Here is a 24,662-nt window from a genome sequence, read left to right as displayed (position 1 = left end):
AACAGGTCAAAGATATTTGCAATAAACAGACCTCAGTGCAAGAAAGTTTCTTACCAGCAATACAAGACATAAATACACATATAAACATTACAAGACATACATACACACATAAACATTAAAAGACATAAAAACAAGTCAAAGATATTTGCAACAAACAGACCTCAGTGCAAGAACGTTACTTACCAGCAATAGAAGACATAAATACACACATAAACATTACAAGACATAAAAACAAGTCAAAGATATTTGCAACAAACAGACCTCAGTGCAAGAAAGTTACTTACCAGCAATACAAGACATAAATACACATATAAACATGATAAGACATAAAAACAAGTCAAAGATATTTGCAACAAACAAAACTCAGTGCAAGAAAGTTACTTACCTGCAATACAAGACATAAATACACATATAAACATTACAAGACATACATACACACATAAACATTAAAAGACATAAAAACAAGTCAAAGATATTTGCAACAAACAGACCTCAGTGCAAGAAAGTTACTTACCAGCAATAGAAGACATAAATACACACATAAACATTACAAGACATAAAAACAAGTCAAAGATATTTGCAACAAACAGACCTCAGTGCAAGAAAGTTACTTACCAGCAATACAAGACATAAATACACATATAAACATTATAAGACATAAAAACAAGTCAAATATATTTGCAACAAACAGACCTCAGTGCAAGAAAGTTACTTACCAGCAATACAAGACATAAATACACACATAAAGATTACAAGACATAAAAACAAGTAAAAGATATTTGCAACAAACAGACCTCAGTGCAATAAAGTTACTTACCAGCAATACAAGACATAAATACACACATAAAGATTACAAGACATAAAAACAAGTCAAAGATATTTGCAACAAACAGACCTCAGTGCAATAAAGTTACTTACCAGCAATACAAGACATAAATACACAGATAAACATTACAAGACATAAAAACAAGTCAAAGATATTTGCAACAAACAGACCTCAGTGCAATAAAGTTACTTACCAGCAATACAAGACATAAATACACACATAAAGATTACAAGACATAAAAACAAGTCAAAGATATTTGCAACAAACAGACCTCAGTGCAATAAAGTTACTTACCAGCAATACAAGACATAAATACACATATAAACATGATAAGACATAAAAACAAATCAAGGATATTTGCAACAAACAAAACTCAGTGCAAGAAAGTTACTTACCAGCAATACAAGACATAAATACACATATAAACATTACAAGACATAAAAACAAGTCAAAGATATTTGCAACAAACAGACCTCAGTGCAATAAAGTTACTTACCAGCAATACAAGACATAAATACACACATAAAGATTACAAGACATAAAAACAAGTCAAAGATATTTGCAACAAACAAAACTCAGTGCAATAAAGTTACTTACCAGCAATACAAGACATAAATACACATATAAACATGATAAGACATAAAAACAAGTCAAAGATATTTGCAACAAAAAGACCTCAGTGCAATAAAGTTACTTACCAGCAATACAAGACATAAATACACATATAAACATGATAAGACATAAAAACAAGTCAAAGATATTTGCAACAAAAAGACCTCAGTGCAATAAAGTTACTTACCAGCAATACAAGACATAAATACACATATAAACATGATAAGACATAAAAACAAGTCAAAGATATTTGCAACAAACAGACCTCAGTGCAAGAAAGTTACTTACCAGCAATACAAGACATAAATACACACGTAAACATTACAAGACATAAAAACAAGTGAAAAATATTTGCAACAAACAGACCTCAGTGCAAGAAAGTTACTTACCAGCAATACAAGACATAAATACACATATAAACATTACAAGACATAAAAACAAGTGCAAAATATTTGCAACAAACAGACCTCAGTGCAAGAAAGTTACTTACCAGCAATACAAGACATAAATACACATATAAACATTACAAGACATAAAAACAAGTGAAAAATATTTGCAACAAACAGACCTCAGTGCAAGAAAGTTACTTACCAGCAATACAAGACATAAATACACACATAAAGATTACAAGACATAAAAACAAGTCAAAGATATTTGCAACAAACAGACCTCAGTGCAATAAAGTTACTTACCAGCAATACAAGACATAAATACACATATAAACATTACAAGACATAAAAACAAGTTAAAGATATTTGCAACAAACAGACCTCAGTGCAATAAAGTTACTTACCAGCAATACAAGACATAAATACACATATAAACATGATAAGACATAAAAACAAGTCAAAGATATTTGCAACAAACAGACCTCAGTGCAATAAAGTTACTTACCAGCAATACAAAACATAAATACACATATAAACATGATAAGACATAAAAACAAGTCAAAGATATTTGCAACAAACAGACCTCAGTGCAATAAAGTTACTTACCAGCAATACAAGACATAAATACACATATAAACATGATAAGACATAAAAACAAGTCAAAGATATTTGCAACAAACAGACCTCAGTGCAAGAAAGTTACTTACCAGCAATACAAGACATAAATACACACATAAAGATTACAAGACATAAAAACAAGTCAAAGATATTTGCAACAAACAGACCTCAGTGCAATAAAGTTACTTACCAGCAATACAAGACATAAATACACATATAAACATGATAAGACATAAAAACAAATCAAAGATATTTGCAACAAAAAAAACTCAGTGCAAGAAAGTTACTTACCAGCAATACAAGACATAAATACACATATAAACATTACAAGACATAAAAACAAGTCAAAGATATTTGCAACAAACAGACCTCAGTGCAATAAAGTTACTTACCAGCAATACAAGACATAAATACACATATAAACATGATAAGACATAAAAACAAATCAAAGATATTTGCAACAAACAAAACTCAGTGCAAGAAAGTTACTTACCAGCAATACAAGACATAAATACACATATAAACATGATAAGACATAAAAACAAGTCAAAGATATTTGCAACAAACAGACCTCAGTGCAATAAAGTTACTTACCAGCAATACAAGACATAAATACACATATAAACATGATAAGACATAAAAACAAGTCAAAGATATTTGCAACAAACAGACCTCAGTGCAATAAAGTTACTTACCAGCAATACAAGACATAAATACACATATAAACATGATAAGACATAAAAACAAGTCAAAGATATTTGCAACAAACAGACCTCAGTGCAAGAAAGTTACTTACCAGCAATACAAGACATAAATACACACATAAAGATTACAAGACATAAAAACAAGTCAAAGATATTTGCAACAAACAGACCTCAGTGCAATAAAGTTACTTACCAGCAATACAAGACATAAATACACATATAAACATGATAAGACATAAAAACAAATCAAAGATATTTGCAACAAAAAAAACTCAGTGCAAGAAAGTTACTTACCAGCAATACAAGACATAAATACACATATAAACATTACAAGACATAAAAACAAGTCAAAGATATTTGCAACAAACAGACCTCAGTGCAATAAAGTTACTTACCAGCAATACAAGACATAAATACACACATAAAGATTACAAGACATAAAAACAAGTCAAAGATATTTGCAACAAACAAAACTCAGTGCAAGAAAGTTACTTACCAGCAATACAAGACATAAATACACATATAAACATGATAAGACATAAAAACAAGTCAAAGATATTTGCAACAAAAAGACCTCAGTGCAATAAAGTTACTTACCAGCAATACAAGACATAAATACACACATAAAGATTACAAGACATAAAAACAAATCAAAGATATTTGCAACAAACAAAACTCAGTGCAAGAAAGTTACTTACCAGCAATACAAGACATAAATACACACATAAACATTATAAGACATAAAAACAAGTCAAAGATATTTGCAACAAACAGACCTCAGTGCAAGAAAGTTACTTAACAGCAATTGAAGACATACATACAGATATAAACATTATAAGACATAAAAACAAGTCAAAGATATTTGCAATAAACAGACCTCAGTGCAAGAAAGTTACTTACCAGCAATACAAGACATAAATACACACATAAACATTATAAAACATAAAAGCAAGTCAAAGATATTTGCAACAAACAGACCTCAGTGCAAGAAAGTTACTTACCAGCAATACAAGACATAAATACACACATAAACATTACAAGACATAAAAACAGGTCAAAGATATTTGCAATAAACAGACCTCAGTGCAAGAAAGTTACTTACCAGCAATACAAGACATAAATACACACATAAACATTATAAAACATAAAAGCAAGTCAAAGATATTTGCAACAAACAGACCTCAGTGCAAGAAAGTTACTTACCAGCAATACAAGACATAAATACACACATAAACATTACAAGACATAAAAACAAGTCAAAGATATTTGCAACAAACAGACCTCAGTGCAAGAAAGTTACTTACCAGCAATGCAACACATAAGTACAAATATAAACATTATAAAACATAAAAGCAAGTCAAAGATATTTGCAACAAACAGACCTCAGTGCAAGAAAGTTACTTACCAGCAATACAAGACATAAATACACATTTAACAGCAATACCAGACATAAATACACACATAAACATTATAAGACATAAAAACAGGTCAAAGATATTTGCAATAAACAGACCTCAGTGCAAGAAAGTTTCTTACCAGCAATACAAGACATAAATACACATATAAACATTACAAGACATAAATACACATATAAACATGATAAGACATAAAAACAAGTCAAAGATATTTGCAACAAACAGACCTCAGTGCAAGAAAGTTACTTACCAGCAATACAAGACATAAATACACACATAAACATTACAAGACATAAGAACAAATCAAAGATATTTGCAACAAAAAAAACTCAGTGCAAGAAAGTTACTTACCTGCAATACAAGACATAAATACACATATAAACATTACAAGACATAAATACACATATAAACATGATAAGACATAAAAACAAGTCAAAGATATTTGCAACAAACAGACCTCAGTGCAAGAAAGTTACTTACCAGCAATACAAGACATAAATACACATATAAACATTATAAGACATAAAAACAAGTCAAAGATATTTGCAACAAACAGACCTCAGTGCAAGAAAGTTACTTACCAGCAATACAAGACATAAATACACACATAAAGATTACAAGACATAAAAACAAATCAAAGATATTTGCAACAAACAAAACTCAGCGCAAGAAAGTTACTTACCAGCAATACAAGACATAAATACACACATAAAGATTACAAGACATAAAAACAAGTCAAAGATATTTGCAACAAACAGACCTCAGTGCAAGAAAGTTACTTACCAGCAATACAAGACATAAATACACATATAAACATGATAAGACATAAAAACAAATCAAAGATATTTGCAACAAAAAAAACTCAGTGCATGAAAGTTACTTACCAGCAATACAAGACATAAATACACATATAAACATTACAAGACATAAAAACAAGTCAAAGATATTTGCAACAAACAGACCTCAGTGCAATAAAGTTACTTACCAGCAATACAAGACATAAATACACACATAAAGATTACAAGACATAAAAACAAGTCAAAGATATTTGCAACAAACAAAACTCAGTGCAATAAAGTTACTTACCAGCAATACAAGACATAAATACACATATAAACATGATAAGACATAAAAACAAGTCAAAGATATTTGCAACAAACAGACCTCAGTGCAATAAAGTTACTTACCAGCAATACAAGACATAAATACACATATAAACATGATAAGACATAAAAACAAGTCAAAGATATTTGCAACAAACAGACCTCAGTGCAAGAAAGTTACTTACCAGCAATACAAGACATAAATACACACATAAAGATTACAAGACATAAAAACAAATCAAAGATATTTGCAACAAACAGACCTCAGTGCAAGAAAGTTACTTACCAGCAATACAAGACATAAATACACACGTAAACATTACAAGACATAAAAACAAGTCAAAGATATTTGCAACAAACAGACCTCAGTGCAAGAAAGTTACTTACCAGCAATACAAGACATAAATACACATATAAACATGATAAGACATAAAAACAAGTGCAAAATATTTGTAACAAACAGACCTCAGTGCAAGAAAGTTACTTACCAGCAATACAAGACATAAATACACATATAAACATTACAAGACATAAAAACAAGTGCAAAATATTTGCAACAAACAGACCTCAGTGCAAGAAAGTTACTTACCAGCAATACAAGACATAAATACACATATAAACATTACAAGACATAAAAACAAGTGCAAAATATTTGCAACAAACAGACCTCAGTGCAAGAAAGTTACTTACCAGCAATACAAGACATAAATACACACATAAAGATTACAAGACATAAAAACAAGTCAAAGATATTTGCAACAAACAGACCTCAGTGCAATAAAGTTACTTACCAGCAATACAAGACATAAATACACATATAAACATGATAAGACATAAAAACAAGTCAAAGATATTTGCAACAAAAAGACCTCAGTGCAATAAAGTTACTTACCAGCAATACAAGACATAAATACACATATAAACATGATAAGACATAAAAACAAGTCAAAGATATTTGCAACAAACAGACCTCAGTGCAATAAAGTTACTTACCAGCAATACAAGACATAAATACACATATAAACATTATAAGACATAAAAACAAGTCAAAGATATTTGCAACAAACAGACCTCAGTGCAAGAAAGTTACTTACCAGCAATACAAGACATAAATACACACATAAACATTACAAGACATAAAAACAAGTCAAAGATATTTGCAACAAACAGACCTCAGTGCAAGAAAGTTACTTACCAGCAATACAAGACATAAATACACATATAAACATTACAAGACATAAAAACAAGTGAAAAATATTTGCAACAAACAGACCTCAGTGCAAGAAAGTTACATACCAGCAATACAAGACATAAATACACATATAAACATTACAAGACATAAAAACAAGTCAAAGATATTTGCAACAAACAGACCTTAGTGCAAGAAAGTTACTTACCTGCAATACAAGACATAAGTACACATATAAACATTACAAGACATAAATACACATATAAACATGATAAGACATAAAAACAAGTCAAAGATATTTGCAACAAACAGACCTCAGTGCAAGAAAGTTACTTACCAGCAATACAAGACATAAATACACACATAAACATTACAAGACATAAAAACAAGTCAAAGATATTTGCAACAAACAGACCTCAGTGCAAGAAAGTTACTTACCAGCAATACAAGACATAAATACACATATAAACATGATAAGACATAAAAACAAGTTATTAGATTATTCTGTTATTATATGTTACCTTATATATGTAATCAAAGTAGTTGAATTAGAATACTGCTGTAGATCACATTATACCCTTTAATATAGAGTGTGTGAGCTGTATGTAGTTTAGTTCTCATTATACTTTTGAGTTAACAGAACATATTCACATATTAGTTCATTAGATAAATGTGCATCACTCTGTATCCTTGATCTGCTGGGAATGTGTTACACTGTTTTCTTGACATGCTTAATTGTTGAATCATGAAGAGAAGGTTGTAAGCAGGAGACTCTGTGTCTAAAGACAGGGGAGATAGACAGACCACATTCCACACCCCCACCTTACAGAAAGCAGAGAAACAACTGCCGAGGTCATAACTTAGGCGCTGTAACAGAGAAAAAATGTGATGTTTTGGCTTTTACGACTAGCTGGGGGCCACTAGAGACTATAAAAAGCTGAGCAACCCGTCACCATTCTGAGACATGTGCCTGACCCTCTGGTAGCATCTCTCCCGTCCGGACGTTGTAATGCTCTTATTGTTGAATTGTATGGAAATAAATGATTGTTGATTGAGCATTGATACACCGAGTATTGTCCTTCCTTCAGCCCAAAGATTCAAAGAATTGGGAGAATTCAACAAAGTGAAAAATATTTGCAACAAACAGACCTCAGTGCAAGAAAGTGGGGACGGGGGACTGTGCCTCACTGCCCTCCCCTTCTCCAAGAAACCCGTCTTCAACCGAGTCGAGAGAGCCGGGAACTTGTGAGGTGTGCATGTCCTGGTGAGCCTCCACCGTTTTATGGGTGGGTGCAGCCTCGACTGTACAGAGACAGACCAGACCAGCTGCACCACACAGACACTTCAAACCTCATCTGTGGACAAAAAACATATACATATATATATATATATATTTACACACACACACACACACACACACACACACACACACACACACACACACACATATATTCAAACCTCAAGGACAAAAACCAGAGGACAAAAACTACAAGAACAATATAAATATGGAGAAAACTAACCTTAGAAACATGCAGGGTGACAGGAGACATGAGGACAGACAGACAGTTAAGGCTGTGTGAGAGTCAAGTTCACTCCTATATATGACCTCCTATCGCAGAATGCGTTACTGTGACAACGCAGGCTTTGTGCTTTGAAGTGTGGTGATTGGTGACGTCATTGGAACGGCCTGTGATCTTACGTCACACTAGGCCGGATCAATTTGAAAAAGGTGTTTTTGTCTGAAAATGCTCGTGTCCAAACTACCGTTTTGACAGAGTTGTTCCAGCACTGCGCATGCGTGAAACGCAAGGTGACTCGACCTGCCTCATTTCTGTCTGCCGTTTATTTACTTTCCGGCTCTTTGAAACATGCAGCAAAATGAAAAGGAAAAGCGACTAGTTTTTTAAATGGACTAACAATGAGGTGGAGTTGTTGCTGCAAGTAATACAAAAGTACAAAGTTACAAAAGCGATTGAGAATTAAAGAATTTGAAGAAAAGCTATCTGGAGGATGTACAAACTGATATTAATCTTTAACGGGGCTGTCACAATTTATCACATGATTGCATCACTTGACTAGGCTATGTCCACATGTATGGGTATTTTTGAAAACGTAGATTTATCTATGCGTTTGTACCTTTCGTCCACTGAAAACGGAGAGTTTTAAAAATTCCTGCCTGGGTGGAGATTTTCAAGAACTCCGTTTTTGCGTTTACTATGGACAAGGAAAACGGAGAAAACGCAGGGTCAAAGGTGTGCGCCTTTTTTGACGTCACACTGTGCGCCAAGTTATTGTTTCGGTGAAATTAATTTCTACAATGGCGGACTTAGACAAAATACTGTTAATTTTACTCTCTGTAGTGTTTAAATGCTTACATACACAGACAGTTACGGTCCCTCCACACATAGTACTCGGTTCTGCTTCTTTGCGCCGCCATCTTTGTTTACTCTTTCCCGCCCAGGCGTCTAGACATCTGATTGGCCAACATTTCTACACGGTTAGGAATATAGCGCCACCTGTTGCTTTGGCATGCTCCTGGCAGCATTTTCCTTCGTTTTTGGTGTTGAGGTGTGAATGGGATTTTAAAAAAAAACGAAAAATCTCAGTTTTCAGAAATACCCGTGTATGTGTGGACGTAGTTTACAATGTGTCATTGTTTTTAAAAAGGCTCCAGTTCGCTTTCCACAATGCTATGCGAAAACGGCGTCAAATGTATACGCTTTGGAGAGCGTTTTCAAAACGCTGCGCTTTCCTTGACCGAAAACGCTGTCTCAGTGTGGACGGAAGGCCAAAACGGAGAGAAAAAGATGCGTTTGAGTGATGAGTCATGATAGCATTATAGGCTGTTCACTTTTAAGTGTGGTAATTAGAAATATTGCAAAATAAAATACACACAAATATACTGTAAGAAAAGGCTTTATTTTTTAGTATATGCTGAATTATCAGTTTCAAAGCTACTCTACCAGAGTTTCACTAAAAAATGAAACAAAGGATATGTTTTAACCCTTTCATGCATGAATTATGACAACCTCTCAGCGAATAGCTTCTCTAAAATCAATAGAAACCCAACATTAAGTTCAGCTGAAGGTCAAACTGCAACAAAAAACTCTATAATCAACAGTTTACGTTAAAAACAGCTTCTTCTTTTGGAAAATAAAAACAAAAACGAACAGAAATCCCAGTACAGTACAGTTCCTTTGTATCGTGCTGCTGCCACCTGCTGCTCTGGGGTGGGAACAACAACACTTTGGATTTGCGTTCGTTATCAGCAACAAATGAGTTTTACTTTTGAGGCTGCAGTTTTTAGTTATGTTTATTTGTTGGATTCCATCAGTTTTTCTTCGAAGAGCCGAAAGACTTTCAGTTACTTATGATAAACTGTTTGTCTTATACAAACAGATAAATACAGAAAACAAGGAAGAAAACAAAGCTTGTATTCTATTTGATTTTCAAGATATTGAACTTTATTTTTTCCATTTCACCGAGTTCTTTTTTCCATGTACTTTTTGTCCAATAATTTTTTTTAATAATCAGATTAATGTTTATTTTAAAATTAAGAATTATTTATATTTTTTCTATTTGCTATATACTGAGCTGAAACATCCTTCTGTGTAGTCATGTAACACATTATTTTAAAATAATATATTTTAAACAGGTGGATGCAGGAATTAAGTGTTAAAACAGAGTCTTGTTCCATTTAAGCTATCTTTATTTCACATTTATTTGTACGCAATAAATACAGTTAAACATCCATGGGTGTGTAAATACGACGCCTGGCAGCCTCCGCATAGCCGACGCTGTAAAACGTGGGAGTTTTTACGTCCTTTTTTAAAAAAATGAATTTCAGATTCTGACTTGATGCATAATCAAGACCAGTAAACAGGTTAACAAAAAATTCTCTAATGGAAAAGAAACTTTAGGTATTCTTTTAATACAACAGGGTAAATGCAAACTTCAAAAATAAGTTTGATGTCATTCAGATCTCAAGGAGATCAACGAGAACGCAGCGTCACAGCTGACGGATACCTCTTTTCCTCTGATCAGATTCAGCTACGGTTTAATTGTTTTTCTTTTCTTAAAATCTTAATTCTAAAAACAAAAAAGGGGAAAAAAGCTGTGCCATTACTTACACAGATATCCATCTCTAAGCTCTCCGTAAATTATCAATACGATCGATAAGTCATATCTCAATCAAAGACACTACAATGGCTATTTACGGCTAAATAACAGGAAGTATTGATACCAATACGGCTGGTAAACAAACATCAAAAAGGAAATATTGAACAAAACATCCACAATACTGAAAAGGAATAAGAAGACATCAGAAAGTGCTTCACTATAGATTTTAAACTGGACAGCTAGCAGCTCAGGATGGTTTCCTCCTTAAAAATAAAAGGCATCTTTAAACTGCACATGCTCAGTGTAAACTGTCCTCCCCAACAGCGACTGTTACTGGCATCATTAGTGTCGTAAAAACAGTTTTTCTCTGTATTATGCAACATAAAAACAAAAGAGTTAGACTGTGTGTTGCCTCTTTCATATCAGATTTTGTATGTTAACTGAATTTTTGTTGTGTCCTTTCTTAAACCGATGGTGATTTGCTAATAGGGTCATTTTGTCTCAACTCAAACAATTTTTAGAATTTTTCCTGGTCCTTCCAACCATGAAATTAAATCAGGATCTGTCATCAGGGAAATGTACCACAAAAAAATTCTAGGTATGGTCTAGTTAAATTATATTATTAAAAAAAAATTATTTAAGGTCCCATATTTGAGCAAACACCAAAAAGAATTTGAAAAGTACTCTACATGCTTTATTTTGTCCATTCGTCCATTGTCTTCTGTGTATCCTTAATAGGGTCATAACTATAAACCATTCAGAAAAGATTACCAAATGTTTTGCAGTGTGGCGGTCCACGTCCATGTTGATTTCTTGTCTATGGAATTAATTTCTGTTACTGTCAGTCTCCTGAAAATTACAATACCACTACAATACAATACTAACTGGCAAGAGAAAATATTTTGTGAATGAAACATAATTCATGTTCATTATTATTATTATTATTATTATTATTATTATTATTATTATTATTATTATTATTACATGAATGCCTATACTTTCATTGATATTTGGAAAGTAGTAAAATATTTTTTACTACTACTGTATAGTTAAGAGTTTAATGATAATGTATTATCATATATCATTGCTTATTTATTTTTACAGTATCCACTAGAACAGCGGCATATGGAGCCTCTTGCAGAAAGGCAGAGAGGATGACAGTCATCATCCTGGCAAACTAACCACAAAATATCAAAGTTAACCTAATAATTCAAGAGGAAAATATTCCACATCAGTTTTATATGGACTAACATTACTGTTCTGTTATGAGTTTAAGATTGAGCTTCTTTTAAATGCTTTATATTCAGTTTAATCTTCAGTCGCACTGGGGATTAATAAAGTAAACAATCTCTCTGTATGCCTGTGTAGCTATCTATATTATAAGACATTAAACTGTATTAATTAAATAACAAATAAAATCACAGCTGAAGACTTGAGCACCATGTGACATGATTAACTGTTCGCAGGATTACTAAAATGATTGAAACATGAAGGTGTTTTGGCAAAAAAGCTGGTCAAACATTAAACTGCAAAACTGAAAGTGCTGTTTGAGTCTGAACATTTTCAACCCACCACCAGAAAAAGATGCTGTTCTCCACAATATGTAAATAAGGATAGAGTATAGGCGATATCAGCAGCTGTATCAAAATGAGAATTTTATATCCCCCATAGTTGAGTATAGGCATTCAATCCAAAAGGTCACATGTTGTGGAGAAATAATGTGAATCTTTTGTGCAATCAAATGTTTTATTTTTATTTTAATAGCACAACAAATAATACATTTGTTAATAAATCTTATTCAGACACAAGTTTGCTTGTTGCTTGCTTCCTCACAAACGACCATTTCTGCTCCTTACATTCATCACCCTGAAAACAGCACAGTGAACAAATCATACTGAAACACTGTGTTTATTTCAGTTACAAAAGTTATTTTTATTTTAGGTTTCATGAAACACATATATATTGTTGGCAGTACTTTAGATGAAGGCAGCATGCTGCTCTCAGACTTACACTTAAACTCAAAGGGTCTATAATCTCTAAACTGATATATTTTACAAAGAAATCCTGTCTGGGCAGCGTCTGGATTTGGACTGAAGAGCTCGTTGGCATTTCTAAAACAATAGCAAACCTGCACACCATACATTGTTTTGTTTTTTGTTTTGTTTAAAGTTGTAGATATACATTAGAGACATGGCAGATTTGCATATATTCTTCAGGGTCTGCAGTCCTTTTCTCTTCTTCTGTGCTCCTGTGAGAATCTAAAACAAAGGTCACATAAATCATGGGGTTAAATTGATGCCTGTGGGACAAAATTACTCCAACAATATTCAGGACAAATTTATTTTTCCTCTGCAAAAAAATGAAATTGAGTACAAAGCATGTGAAACTTTTCTGTCTTGTGTTGTGTTCATTTATGTCTTTTCTTTTCTCTTTAATGTTTCTGTCCATTATATGTGCAAGAACAAACTTCTGAATCACCTCTTAGTGATAAGTGTCTACAGTTTCCTTTCTCGTTTGGCTCTGGACGAAGGCAGTCGCACTTTTCTCCTCTCCCTCTTCCTTCTCTTTCCTGCTTGGCTTCTCAATGTCCTTGTCTAGTCTCGTCTACTTTTCTACTTTTGCCCTGGATGACTCTCACGGTCTGTTACAACCTAAAAGAGGAATTATGGATTTGAACAACTGGTCCCTGAATGCAATTGACACGCTCTTCTCAACGAGAAGCCTGGGCTTGAGTAAGTCCGAGTGTCCTAGAGGGACGTTCCCCTCTGGATACACAATGGACGGGTGGAGGAACTGGAGGGTCGTGTGCCTGGCGGGACTGTCAATCGAGGACATTGTAGACATCTACCTTTTCGGAACCATGATAACAGGGTTCTTGCTGTTCGGAGTTGGCTTGGCCCTGGCTTATCAAGGAAGGCGGAATTGGCTTTCCAAAACCCCACAAGGCTGCCCGCTATGATGGAAATGATGGGACGGGTCGTGACTTCTCAAAATGGGCTCATTGAACGCAGCACGGATAAGATCTTGGAGAAGCTCACGGCAGTCTCTGCTCTCTGAGCACAAGATTGATAACATCTCAGAGAAGCTCTCCAACGGGAGACTGAGAGACCAGTGACGGACTGTTAGACCAACTGTGAAATTGACATGCAGTTGTTCGCACTAAAGGAAAACCACCATCATTTCATGCAGCTACCGTATCGGTGTCAGCTGTGGTCTCAAGGCTGGAGCTGATACGTATGTATGTTCGGGGGGTCCAATTTCACTGCAGATGTAAACATTGCATGTGACAAATAAAAGGCTTGATTGAATAGCTTCAGACTTATGTTCAAAGAAAAGAAAAGAAGCCCTCAAACCTCTACTCTACTTTATGTGTTGATTTAATGAGCGAGTTCACTTTGTTTCTCTCTTCTCTCAAACGTCTAATCTCTCTTCCTCCTCTTCCTCTGCGTTTTATTCAGTCGTACCGTTTACAGCAGCGAGCAGGGCTTCTTCTTGACCTTGGCGGGCTGAGGGCAGAGGACGGCACGAATGGCCTCATCAAACACAGTCTTCAGACCACGCTGGGTCAAGGCTGAGCACTCCAGGTATTTGACTGCATCTATACATGCGAAGACACATATATGTTAATAAAAGAAGAGAAAGAACTACAAAGACAAAGTAAGAGAAGAAAGGTTTGCTGGTAGTGGAGAAGAATAAGTTCAACTTTCAAAGAACACTATAGTCAACTACAGCTACTATACTTTTACTGTGATGCCAGGAAATGAGGGGAATAACAAAAATTTGCAGAGGCAGTCAGGCTACAAAGTTCTCTAGCATCTTCATCTGCTAGTTTCATATCTTCACTGGTGAGGAGAGCTTCAAATCTTAAAGTGCTTTTCAAGCAAATAAAGTAAGAGTGACTGACCTATCTCCTTAGCCAGAGCTAGGCCCTGTGGATAGGTGATAGGCGCCAGCTTCTTGTCCTTCAGTTTCTCAATGGTATCCTTTTCATCCCTCAGATCCAGCTTAGTGCCAACCAGGATGATGGGCGTGGAGGGGCAGTGGTGACGGACCTCAGGGTACCACTGGCAGAATACAGAGTAAAGGAAAACTAAATAAGAGGCAAGAAAGGGGAACACGCAAAATCAAGGAACGTGTTAGAGGCAAAAAACAGAATCAAAGGTGGAGGGAGATGAAGCTCTGATGCCAGGTGTTACAGAAAGGTGGATGAAGGCATGAAAAACAAATGATATGCTGTAGCTATTAAAGATGAGAGAAATACATCATCCAACTTTCACCCACAGCATCAATCATTCATTCACATCAATTATTAGACCTGTTTAGGCTTTTTCTCCATTTTGTAATCCAAGTACCTATTTTTTTTCTCTATAATAAATTCCTGCTTTTGTTCCGTTTGTTCTTTTTTACATTTTGTTCCTCGGCAGCTGAGAGACAGGCCTCATAAAAAACAGCCAAAACTCACCTTAGCTCTGACGTTCTCATAGGATGCCGGGCTAACCAGGGAGAAGCAGATTAGGAAAACATCCTGGATGGAGAGACAAGGAGACAAAGAATTAGAATAGCTGCTGCAGTTTTAATTAGCTGACATGTTATATAAGTTCTGTCTGTGTAACTTTATGTCCATTAGTTACTGTGTGTGCCTGTGTGTGTATGTGTGATTCTGTACCGTCTGTGGCTAGGACAGTGGGCGGAGCCTGTCATAATCTTCCTGTCCAGCTGTATCCCAGAGGCCCAGGTTGACCGGCTTGCTGTCCACCATCACATTAGCTGAATATTTGTCGAATCTGTGGGGAGAGTAGAGAAGGTCAGCGATCAGCCAACAAGTCATAGGCAACCTTTCATTTCATTGGTTATTCATTCATTCAACAATCTTTCAATTCACTGATTGTTTAACCAGTGAAACTCCTGTAATGGAGAAAAAAACAGGACCATACTTGAAATACCACTGTTCACAAAAACATTAACCAACAACATTACTTTGGTTAGTTTGACACAAAAGCCATCCTAACCATGTCTAGTAAGAGAGAATAATACATAATAAGGCAGGGCTGCCCCCGTGTGGTCTCATAGTAGAATAACAGTTTAATTTCTCATTTTTAAAAACTTGAGAAATTTCATCCAAAATGTATTCAGGCTCAAATGAAACTGATAACACAAATGTTTGCAGACACAGATGTTTTTTTACAGAAAGAAAGAGACTAGTGTACCAGATTAATCCTGTTTTATGGCCTGTCCGAGGTCTACCCCGCCCTTTGCCTAATGACAGCTGGGATGGGCTTCAGTCTCCTTAATGACCCAGTAGTTAAAAAGATGGATGGATTTCCTGAAATAGAAAAGTCACTGAAATAACGTAAACTGTCAAACATAGAACAACTATGACAAACAGTCAACACTATCTGAGATCCTGCTGGTGGTTAGGGAGGATATACGTGATTCTGTTTGTTGTTTAAACATATTTATAGAGTTAAGAGTTCAGATTGCTGGAAGAACAACATTCACGCAGTCTGATTGCTGTTTTTCTCCCAAAATGTAGAAACACCTGCTAACCATGGCACACTCTGCTTTTCCATTAGGTCTGTGCAAATACTACTTAAGTACACTCATCCTCCTGTGCCATTAGTGATATTAACAGAGTGTAGTCCATTTACGTTGGGCTTCAGCATCTACGCACATGTTGGCAGATTTTCTGAGTAATGTAAGTTTAGGAGGACGTCACTGTGGAGAGGAGTGAGGTTCTTTTTTTTAAACAAAAATAACCGAGACAGAGTTTTAGTGTGGAAGGAGCCATTATGTTCCCAAAGTTCATTTATGTTTCCCACAGATGCAGCAACATGATTCACAATGAGTCAACATGAGCAATGTTAATCATGACTGCAAAAAGATTAGCAACTGTGAAAGTGGAAGATGAAAAGTTATAACCTTGTTTACATATAAACAAGTTACAGTAACAGTGTACACACACACTCATGCAGATACCGATCAGGGATAACATTATGACCACAGGTCCCCCTTTTGATACCAAAACAGCCCTGAAGCATGGACTCCACTGGAGCCCTGAAGGTGTGCTGTATCTGCAACAAGATTCTAGCAACAGATCCTTTAAGTTCTGGAAGTTGCGAGGTGGGGCCTCGGAGCTTCTCAACCTTAAACATGTTGTTGTACTCTTTAAACCAGTCCTGAAACATGTTTGCGTTGCTGAAAGAGGGCACAGCTTTAGAGGCCATGTATTTCTGTTGCTCCGTGGTTCAGTTCTGATGCTCATGTGCCCATTTTTGGTGCTTTCATGAATGGACAGAGGTCAGCACGGGCACCCTGACTGGTCTGCAGCTATGCAGCCTCATGCGCTGCACATGACCCTGTTGCTGGTTCACCACTGCGCCTTCCTTGGACCACTTTTGATAGATACTACTGCAAGCCGGGAACCCCCCACAAGAGCTGCAGTTTGGAGATGATCCAGCCATCACAATATTAATATTATTAATATTGCAGACTTACTCAAATCCCTGTGCTCGCCCATTTTTCTGCTTTTAACTCATAAACTTTGACTACAAAATGTTCAGTTGCTCTGTAATATATCCCACCCACTAACAGGTGCCCCGATAAAGAAATAATCAGTGTTATTCACTTCACCTATCAGTGATCATAATATTAAGCCTCATTGGTGTATACTGTTAAAATTAGATACTCATGTTAAACATGGCCCAAATTTGTAAACCTTGTGGCCAATGCATGTGCAAGTAATCGCTGTGCACAGTGAGGTTTAGGACAGTGTTTACTGCTTGTTTATCTGTGTAATATGTGGGGACATCGTTAATATGGTCATCTCACAGCTCTGGCTGTGAACACAGCCACCGCCTGCTCTTTCAACCTGTTTATAATGAACAGAAGAAAGCTGGCTTAAAGTGAGGGTGGCTGTTATAACCCTAGCAGGCTCCCACAGGTTCAGCTGCCGCCCATTTCTCCTGAGGAGCCAGTGTATAGCTGGATACAAGCTTGTGAAGAGCTCCTTGGTGTACGCCAGTGTCAGTACTGTGGTGACCTTAGGTGTTTGTTTCCCAGCCTGCAGAGGCTTGTGTAGTGATGTGCTTTGACGTATTTGACGATGAGTTTAGCGCTGTGTTTGAGCTAGTAGTGAGCAGCCAGTGCCCTATGTGAGAGTGAAGTTTTTCTTTGATTACCCATTTCTTGTCTTTTCAGCAGATTCTAGTCTGTTGACATCCTTTGTTGGAGTGATATAACAGTATAGTTGACTCGTTATCTGTCCCCTGAGCTTATCATTGTTAATCCCCTCATCCCCTAGCCCTTTCCTGAGGGTGTAAGAGTGGCCTTAAAGGAAATGGCTTTTTTTAGACAGTGGATGAACAGTTAAATGTCAATCATAAAATGTCAATCAAGTACATCAACATTAGTTGACTGAAGCCACAATACTCTTAAAACAGTTTGCAGCTGAAATCGGTTTACTTGTGGACTCTAGTTTGATTTAAGGTGACCACGACACTAATGCTGCGGTGTTTTAATCAACAATAAAAGGCTCCTACTTCACTATTGCTCATCTGAGTCAGACTATGTAATATTTTTAGAAAAGAGTATTGAATAGACTACACTTTTTCAAAAATGTCTCCAACTTCCTCCTCTATCTTAAAAACTCAAATTATTTCAGTGTTACTCTAAAAGTCATACCTTGATGACGATCAGCGGGTAGCACAAGCAGATGACCAGCAGGGGGCAGAAGAATCCAACAGTGCACGTGTAGACAATAAACGATGTCTTCCACACTTCTGCTGGTTCAGGCCACACGATGCTGCAGTTCCCATCATCCTTCAGCACATCCGCGAACACCACTACCGGCAGCACCACCACAAAGGACACCGCCCAAACGGTGCCACTGATAGCCTTAGCCACGTGGGGGCGCCGCCACCAAGAAGAGCGGATGGGATGCACCACAGCCAGGTATCGGTCCACTGACATCACAGTTAGACAAAAGATGCTGGTAAACTGGTTGATGGCATCCACTGTCATAACCACTCGGCACATCAGAGAGCCGAAAGGCCACGAGAGCAAAGCGTTCTGTACCGCCAAGAAGGGTAGGCCCAGCATGAAAAGCTCATCTGCAATGGCTAGATTGAGTATGTAGATGTTTGTGACTGACTCGTGTTTTGTGTAGTTGACGACAACATGGATGACCAGAGTGTTTCCCACCAAGCCAACGACACAAACGATGCCATAAATGAGTGGGATGAAGATTCCAGCCAAGCCAGGGAGGGATCCTGGTTTACTTTTGGTGCAATTTTGACAGGAGCTGTTAAGGAGAAACGAAGTGTCATCTTGGTTGAAGCTGTGAAGCGGTTCGGAGGGAGTAGAAAGGAGCAGGAAATGAGAGTAGGAGGGGGCAGAGGTGTTGCTCCAGGTAGCTGTAGGGACTTCCTGAGGCAGCAAAGCAAACTGGATGAGCTCCATCGAGGCGTTAACGACTATCAGGCAACAGTTGTTGGTAAGCTCACATCAGTAGAAGATCAGCAGCCCTACAGAAAGCAAAGTTAATTAATTTAGCACACTTCATGTGGACATGAAATATAAAGCAATTAATGCATTAAAGGTGTATTCTAACATTTCGGAGATGTCCAGTTAATCAACTCTTCCAACAAATCAGCCGTGTTGGTTGTTTGTCCACTGAAATGTGTCTGTAAAGCTATAAAGTTTCTTCTGGGACCTTTTCTGAGTTCTGTTTTCAGTTTCTGTTCGAGCAGATCTGTTGTTGGAGAAAATGCGTCATCCTTTGTAACATCCTTTACATCAGGGGTCCCCAATCCCAGTCCACGAGGGCCGGTGTCCCTGCAGGTTTTAGATGTGTCCTTGATCCATCACAGCTGATTTAAATGGATAAATTACCTTCTTAACATGTCTTGAAGTTCTCCAGAGGCCTGGTAATGAACTAATCATGTGATTCAGGTGTGTTGACCCAGGGTGAGATCTAAAACCTGCAGGGACACCGGCCCACGTGGACTGGGATTGGGGAACCCTGCTTTACATGGTGGAATAAATCAAATCAAATCACTTTTTTTTTATTGTCACATCACATGTGCAGGTACATTGGTACAGCACATGTGAGTGAAATTCTTGTGTGCGAGCTTCACAAGCAACAGAGTTGTGCAAAATACAATAATGTAAACAAGCAAAATACAAGAATGGCTACATCTGAAACTAATAAATATATGTACAATATATAATAGTATATGCATTTCTGGATGTGTATACTAAATATTTTTCTACGTGTGTGTGTGTGTGTGTGTGTGTGTGTGTGTGTGTGTACACATATTTTACAAATTAAATAGAGTAAACAATAAATAAAATATATAAAATAAAATATACAGAGTTGAATATGTGCAAAACAGTGGCATTACTGTACAGTATGGAGTGCATAATGTTAAAGTTCCAGTTGTGAAGCTGAGGTGTCTATGACGTGTTCAGCAGTCTGATGGCCTGATGGAAAAAGCTGTCTCTCAGTCTGCTGGTTCGGGACCGGATGCTGCAGAACCTCCTTCCTGATGGAAGCAGTCTGAACAGTTTATGGCTGGGGTGAATGGAGTCCTTGATGATCCTCCCCGCTTTCCTCAGGCAGCGCTTCCTGTAGATGTCTTGGAGGGAGGGAAGCTCACCTCCAATTATCCGTTCAGAGCACCGCACTACTCGCTGGAGAGCTTTGCAGTTGTAGGCGGTGCTGTTGCCATACCAGGTGGTGATGCATCCAGTGAGGATGCTCTCAATGGCACAGTGATAGAAGGTCCTGAGGATGCGGGGGCTCATGCCGAATCTTTTCAGTCTCCTGAGAAAGAAGAGGCGCTGCTGCGCCTTCTTCACTGTTTTGTTTGTGTGTACTGACCACGTAAGATCCTCAGCCAGATGTACTCCAAGGAACCGGAAGCCGCTCACTCTCTCCACAGCAGCGCCGCTGATGGTGATGGGGGTGTGTACTTCTCTGCACCTCCGGAAGTCCACTATCAACTCCTTTGTCTTTGCGACGTTGAGTGTGAGATGGTTGTCTTGACACCAGTGGGTCAGGGCGCTGACCTCCTCCCTGTAAGCCGTCTCATCACCGTTGGTGATAAGACCCACCACTGTAGTGTCGTCCGCAAACTTCACAATGATGTTGGAGTTGTTAGTGGCTGTGCAGTCGTAGGTATAGAGTGAGTACAGGAGAGGGCTCAGTACACACCCCTGTGGAGCACCAGTGTTCAGTGTGACGGGGGATGAGGTGATGCTGCCCAGTCTGACCACTTGGCGTCTGTCAGACAGGAAACTAAGGATCCAGCTGCAGAGGGAGCTGCTCAGTCCTAGATCCTGCAGTTTCCTATCCAGCTTCGAGGGAACGATGGTATTGAATGCTGAGCTGTAATCTACAAACAGCATCCTCACATACGTGTCTCTCTTCTCCAGGTGTGACAGGGCAGTGTGTAGTGTCAGGGCTATGGCATCATCAGTGGACCTGTTGTGGTGGTATGCAAACTGTAGAGGGTCCAGTGAGTCGGGTAGTGCAGAGCAGATGAAGTCCCTGACCAGCTTCTCGAAGCATTTGCTTACGATGGGGGTCAGGGCTACAGGTCGCCAGTCGTTCAATGAGGAGATGGTGGAGGATTTGGGTACAGGGACGATGGTGGCCATTTTGAAGCAGGCTGGGACTACAGACAGAGAGAGGGAAAGGTTGAAGATGTGCGTGAACACTCCAGCCAGCTGAGCCGCGCATGACCTGAGGACGCGGCCGGGAATCCCGTCCGGACCAGTAGCTTTGCGTGTGTTCACCTTCCTGAAGCACCTCCGCACATCCTCCTCAGACACAGTGTGCGCACTGACGTCATCCGCTGTGCGTACACTGTCCGGTCTCATGGTGTTCGCTGTGTCGAATCTAGCGTAGAATACGTTTAGATCCTCACACAGAGAGGCCGTGGTCTGCGGTGTGCTGGTTTTCCCTCTAAAGTCTGTGATCGTGTTTAGTCCCTGCCACATACTCCGAGGGTTGTCAAACTGTTGTTCCACCCTGTCCCTGTACTCACGTTTGGCTGCTTTGATCATCTTCCGGAGTTGGTAATGTGTGTGTTTGTAGTCCGATGTGTTCGCGGAGGCAAAGGCGGTGCTCCGTGCCGCGCGAACATCTCCGTTAATCCAGGGTTTTTGATTTGGGAAGGATTTAACTGTTCTGGATGGGACGACATCTTCCACGCATTTCCTGATAAATCCGCAGACTGAGTCTGTGTATTCATCAATGTCCCTAGCAGCCACGTGAAACATTTCCCAGTCCGTGTGATCAAAACAGTCCCGCAGCGCAGACTCCGATTGGTCCGTCCAACAGTGCACCGCCCTCCGGGTTGGAGCTTCCTGTTTCAGCTTCTGCCTGTAGGCGGGCAGGAGCAGGATGGAGCGGTGATCTGATTGGCCGAATGGGGCGCGGGGGAGGGCTTTGTACGCATCCCGGAAAGAGGTGTAGCAGTGGTCGAGTAGCCGATCTCCACGGGTGTTAAAATGGATGTGTTGGTGGAGTTTGGGTGAGACTTTCTTCAGGTTTCCCTTATTAAAGTCTCCGGCTGTGATAAACGCTGCCTCTGGGTGTGCGGTTTCCTCGCTGCTGATCGCGCTGTACAGTTCCCTGAGTGCACGGTCAGTGTCGGCTTGTGGGGGAATGTAAACAGCCGTAATAATCACTGCTGTAAATTCCCTCGGTAGCCAGAATGGCCGGCACTTAATCATCAGGTACTCCAGGTCCGGTGAGCAGAAGGATTTGACCGAGTGCACGTTCGCATAATCACACCAGCTGTTGTTGATCATGAAACACGCACCACCGCCTCTGCTTTTCCCAGTAAGATCCTGTGACCTGTCCGCGCGATGCATGGAGAACCCCGGTAGTTGTATTGCGGAGTCCGGTACCTTGTCCGATAGCCAGGTTTCTGTGAGGCAGATCACGCAGCAGTCCCGCATCTCTCGCTGGAATGAGATCCGTGCCCGAAGCTCGCACAGCTTGTTCTCCAGAGACTGCACATTAGCCAGTAATAAACTGGGTAACGGTGGTCTGTTAGTGCGCCGTCTCAGTCGAACCAGAACGCCAGATCTTCTCCCTCTGCGTCGGCGTTTGCGGCCTCCAGGGCCAGAGAACAAAGGCGTCTCAGGTGAGATGAATGGGGGGTCTGCAAACGGAGCGTCCGTGTTGCAAAACTTGAACTCCGGAAAGTTATAAGAAAGACCGTCTTTTATGTCCAGTAAGGTTTGTCGGTCGTACACAAGGAGACATGTGCTACTCGCGAAAAAATGAAGGAAAAGTAAAATTAAACACAGAAAAAAGCTGTTGCTTGGGGGAGCTCGCGACAAGGCTGCCATACTCTAACTAAATGCGACGATGGGTTCCACTATCAGCAAAGAAAGAAAGAAAGAAAGAATGAATGAATGAATGAATGAATGGAAATAAAAAACAAACTGACTGACTGGTAAAAGCTGACAAGACTTGACCACGACTCAAGGTTAACCCCCACCTGACAAAGGTGCAGACGAATTTATGTGCTTGTTTTTACAGGAGCAGAAAGATGACAGCAACATTCGAGGTTGCATGACGATTTAACCTTTTAAATGCCACTTTCTGTGTCTGTGCATCTTCCAGGGGGTGTTATTCACTATCTTGTGTTGCTTACAGAGGTAACTGTGACAAAGTATGCATACGCCTGCGCAGCGCTAACATTTGCATTTTCTTTTCTACATCATTACAGTTTTTCATGTGTTTGATCATGTGATTTATAAGAGGACTAGTTAATCTTTTTCTACTACAGGATTTCTGGGTTTATGTGTGAAGAAAACTGTGTTTAGAGGTTATGAATTGGTGATGCTGTTACACTGTGTTGTTGGGAAAATGTGAAGGTTACTTTGATGATGTGAATAACATTCTTTCCACAGCTATGGATGGCTAACTTTAGGGGTTTTTTATGGCACCTCTGGAACCTGTCGACCTGCATCTGAACACGGTCAATGTGTATTGCTAATGTTTGTTTTTCTAAGAGTACATGTAGAGGATTCAGCAGAAGCGGACAAGTGACATGAGAAAAACAGATAAGAGATGCAGTGTTTATGGAATAGTTTAATATGGGGCTCATTAGCTGGCCACTTTTGAACTCATAGTGATTGATGAGTGGAGTAACTGCTTAAGAGAAGTCACCGATTACATTAATGTTGACTGAGTACATGGGATGATCCATGTCTGAGGCAAATTATGGAAATAATTGTAGTTTACTGAGAAAACCTGCGCATGACACTTGTCTTGCTGATGCTGAATGCTTATTACTCTTATGATATAATTGTTTATAGGTGTGAAGTTTGATTTCACTTCCAACTGATCTTGCTTTCCAGGCCATGATGGTGTGTATGCAGGCTCCTGGCGGAGCCAGTTTTTAAGCAAACTTAATATGCAAAGCACACTGACATCTTTTATTGCAGGATTATAGGTCCAGGGTGGTGCTGCTCCAGAGGAGGAGATGCCCTGATGTTGCCTGGGACATGATCTAGCTAACCTTTTTCTTTAAGACAGGAATCTGGTTTTGATGAGTTGACTCATGGGAGTGTCCATGTGTCAAGAGGAGGGATCCAGGATTAACATGAAACAATGAATTAACATTAAATTTTGTTTTATATGATTTTTAGGATTTTGCAGCGATTT

At 38.4% G+C, this 24,662-nt stretch overlaps 2 protein-coding genes across 2 annotated transcripts; both read right to left on the bottom strand.

The window, feature by feature from the left end:
* Window positions 1–12,882: 12,882 nt before the first annotated feature.
* Window positions 12,883–15,803, bottom strand: LOC146572105 (ras-related C3 botulinum toxin substrate 2-like). The gene is made up of 5 exons (XM_085278461.1): window positions 15,717–15,803; window positions 15,438–15,500; window positions 14,880–15,039; window positions 14,440–14,573; window positions 12,883–13,233 (listed from the first exon to the last, which is right to left on the bottom strand). Exons 1-4 carry the CDS (start codon window positions 15,801–15,803, stop codon window positions 14,443–14,445), a joined length of 441 nt encoding a protein of 146 aa, XP_085134587.1. The 3' UTR covers window positions 12,883–13,233; window positions 14,440–14,442.
* On the bottom strand, window positions 15,649–19,432 carry LOC146572104 (somatostatin receptor type 3-like). The gene is made up of 3 exons (XM_085276103.1): window positions 18,656–19,432; window positions 16,183–16,298; window positions 15,649–15,759 (listed from the first exon to the last, which is right to left on the bottom strand). Exons 1-2 carry the CDS (start codon window positions 19,430–19,432, stop codon window positions 16,278–16,280), a joined length of 798 nt encoding a protein of 265 aa, XP_085132229.1. The 3' UTR covers window positions 15,649–15,759; window positions 16,183–16,277.
* Between the last annotated feature and the right edge of the window lie 5,230 nt (window positions 19,433–24,662).

The sequence above is a fragment of the Mchenga conophoros genome, linkage group LG6 (genome assembly GCF_057382185.1).
Source record: "Mchenga conophoros isolate Kocher_MC1m ecotype Shallow Benthic linkage group LG6, M_conophoros_male_GT1.1, whole genome shotgun sequence".
Lineage (NCBI taxonomy): Eukaryota > Metazoa > Chordata > Actinopteri > Cichliformes > Cichlidae > Mchenga > Mchenga conophoros.
This window is presented reverse-complemented; position numbering and strand designations above follow the sequence as displayed.